Source organism: Hylobates moloch, unplaced genomic scaffold, assembly GCF_009828535.3.
Source record: "Hylobates moloch isolate HMO894 unplaced genomic scaffold, HMol_V3 SCAFFOLD_3264, whole genome shotgun sequence".
In the NCBI taxonomy this organism is placed as follows: Eukaryota; Metazoa; Chordata; class Mammalia; order Primates; family Hylobatidae; genus Hylobates; species Hylobates moloch.
Window position 1 is genome coordinate 1 of NW_026655539.1, and position 2219 is coordinate 2219.

Here is a 2219-nt window from a genome sequence, read left to right on the forward strand (position 1 = left end):
CCCCAGGGTCGCTTCGACTCCTTCACCGTGCAGTACAAGGACAGGGACGGGCGGCCCCAGGTGGTGCGTGTTGGGGGCGAGGAGAACGAGGTCACCGTGGGGGGCCTGGAGCCTGGGCACAAATACAAGATGCACCTGTATGGCCTCCACGAGGGGAGGCGCGTGGGCCCAGTGTCCACCGTGGGCGTGACTGGTGAGTACTGCTTGGGGTCTCAGGGGGTAACCACCTTTCCCTCATGGGTACCTGGTTCACTGCTGTGCCCTTTCACCAAGCCCTGTGGGTCCAGACTTGTCTCCTGTGTCCTGCCCTCCCTCTGTGCCCTGTGGCTGTGGCCTATGCTAGCGGTTTGCTTGTTCACTTTGGCGTGGCCTCCCTCTAATGGTCAACCACTGATAACCTCCAAGAGTGAAATATATCAGGTGCACACCAAGCCTGACTTACGAGAATTTTCCTTTCTTTCCATCTTAATCACAGCTTTCTTTGTTATAACCACATACACAAATGCACACAAGAGAAACAACCCAACGTCAGACCACGTTGGGATGACTAAATAATTTAGGCAACATCTATAAAAAGAGCTATTATGCCACCACTGAAATGTTTTAACATAAGACCCTTACTTTATAATGTTACATTGAAAAAAGAGAGCCTAGGCTGGGCACAGTGGCTCACGCCTGTAATCCCAGCACTTTGGGAGGCCGAGGCGGGCTGATCGCCTGAGGTCAGGAGTTCCAGACCAGCCTAGCCAACATGGTGAAACCCCATCCCTACTAAAACTACAAAAATTAGCCAACATGGTGGCACATGCCTGTAATCCCAGTTACTTGGGAGGTGGAGGCACGAGAATTGCTTGAACCCAGGAGGCAGAGGTTGCAGTGAGCCGAGATCACCAGTGCACTCCAGCCTGGCTAATAGCGCCAAACTCAGTCTCAAAAAAGAAGAAAAAGCAGCCCAGATTTTTGTAAGGATGCTAATCACAACCATTTGAAAGTAACAGGCATGACAAGAAAACTGGAAAGAAACACATCCCACGGGTTGCATGATTTGTTATATAGAATAGAATGTTCCAGCACATTTTTTTTCTGTATTATTCTATTCTGCATAGTCCAAATTTTCTTAAATGGCAAACATTTCTTTTACAATCAGGGAAAGGGAAAAGAGAAAATATATAATGTCTTCTCCTTCTTTACACTCCATCTGTCCTACTCCCCTATCACTCTTGTGGCTTATTTCATTAATTTCCTTCTTTTTTTTTTTTTTTTTTTTTTTTTGAGATGAAGTTTCACTCTTGTCACCCAGGCTGGAGTGCAATGGCATGATCTCAGCTCACTGCAACCTCTGCCTCCTGAGTTCAAGCGATTCTCCTGCCTCAGCCTCCCGAGTAGCTGTGATTACAGGCATGTGCCACCACATCCGGCTAATTTTGTATTTTTAGTAGAGATGGAGTTTCTCCATGTTGGTCAGCCTGGTCTCAAACTCCTGACCTCAGGTGATCTGCCTGCCTCGGCCTCCCAAAGTGCTGGGATTACAGGCATGAGCCACTGCACCCAGCCAGACTTATTTCATTTCTAATTATGAGAAAGTTCAAAATTTCTAGTCCATAAGAAATTGGAGGGGTGGGGATCATGAGGTGAATTGAATTCCAAATGTTCAGTCAGGCTGCCTTTTCTAAGTCATCCTCAGCCAGGTTGTTATGCCTGGTTTAGAGTATTCTTCGAGAATTCCTACTGATGGGGAAGAATCAGCCCTGCTGAGAGGCGGTCTCTTGCAGGGCAGGTCGCCACCTCTGTGACACCAAGTGAGGTGCGAGCTCATCTCCCAAAGGCCATCCAGACAGAGGAAGCACTCTCGCTTGGCATCCCTGATTCCTGGGGTAGAGGCCTTATTTCCATATGCGTGTTCAGAGGACCATCTGAGTGTTGGGAAACAGGGGGAATAGGGAAATTATTGGAAAATGAACATTAGAAAAATTCACACTCTGGAAGTAAGCTGTTCTGGTCCACGTTCAGCTTTGTGTTCCTATCCCCACTGTGGGGAACCACAGAACTGACAGAGGACAGGCTGAGGGACCCACCCCTGCCCCTCCTGTTCCAGCTGTATTGCTACCCCATCCCCACCCCACACTTGATTATTAATTGCTGTAGCCCAGAATTTCTTTCTTTTTTTTTTTTTTTAAGTTTTTTTGGAGACCGAGTCTCACTCTGTTGCCCAGGCTGGA

The 2219-nt window shown here is 48.0% G+C and overlaps 1 protein-coding gene across 1 annotated transcript in view; it reads left to right on the forward strand.

The window, feature by feature from the left end:
• Positions 1-6: 6 nt before the first annotated feature.
• The window catches only part of LOC116465120 (tenascin-X-like), a gene marked incomplete at both ends in the record, with an annotated part of 5898 nt that continues 3685 nt past the window's right edge, over positions 7-2219 (forward strand). The window contains one exon of the mRNA XM_032148311.1: positions 7-193. Within this exon, the coding sequence (XP_032004202.1) occupies positions 7-193 (187 nt within the window). The remainder of the gene's footprint in view (positions 194-2219) is intronic.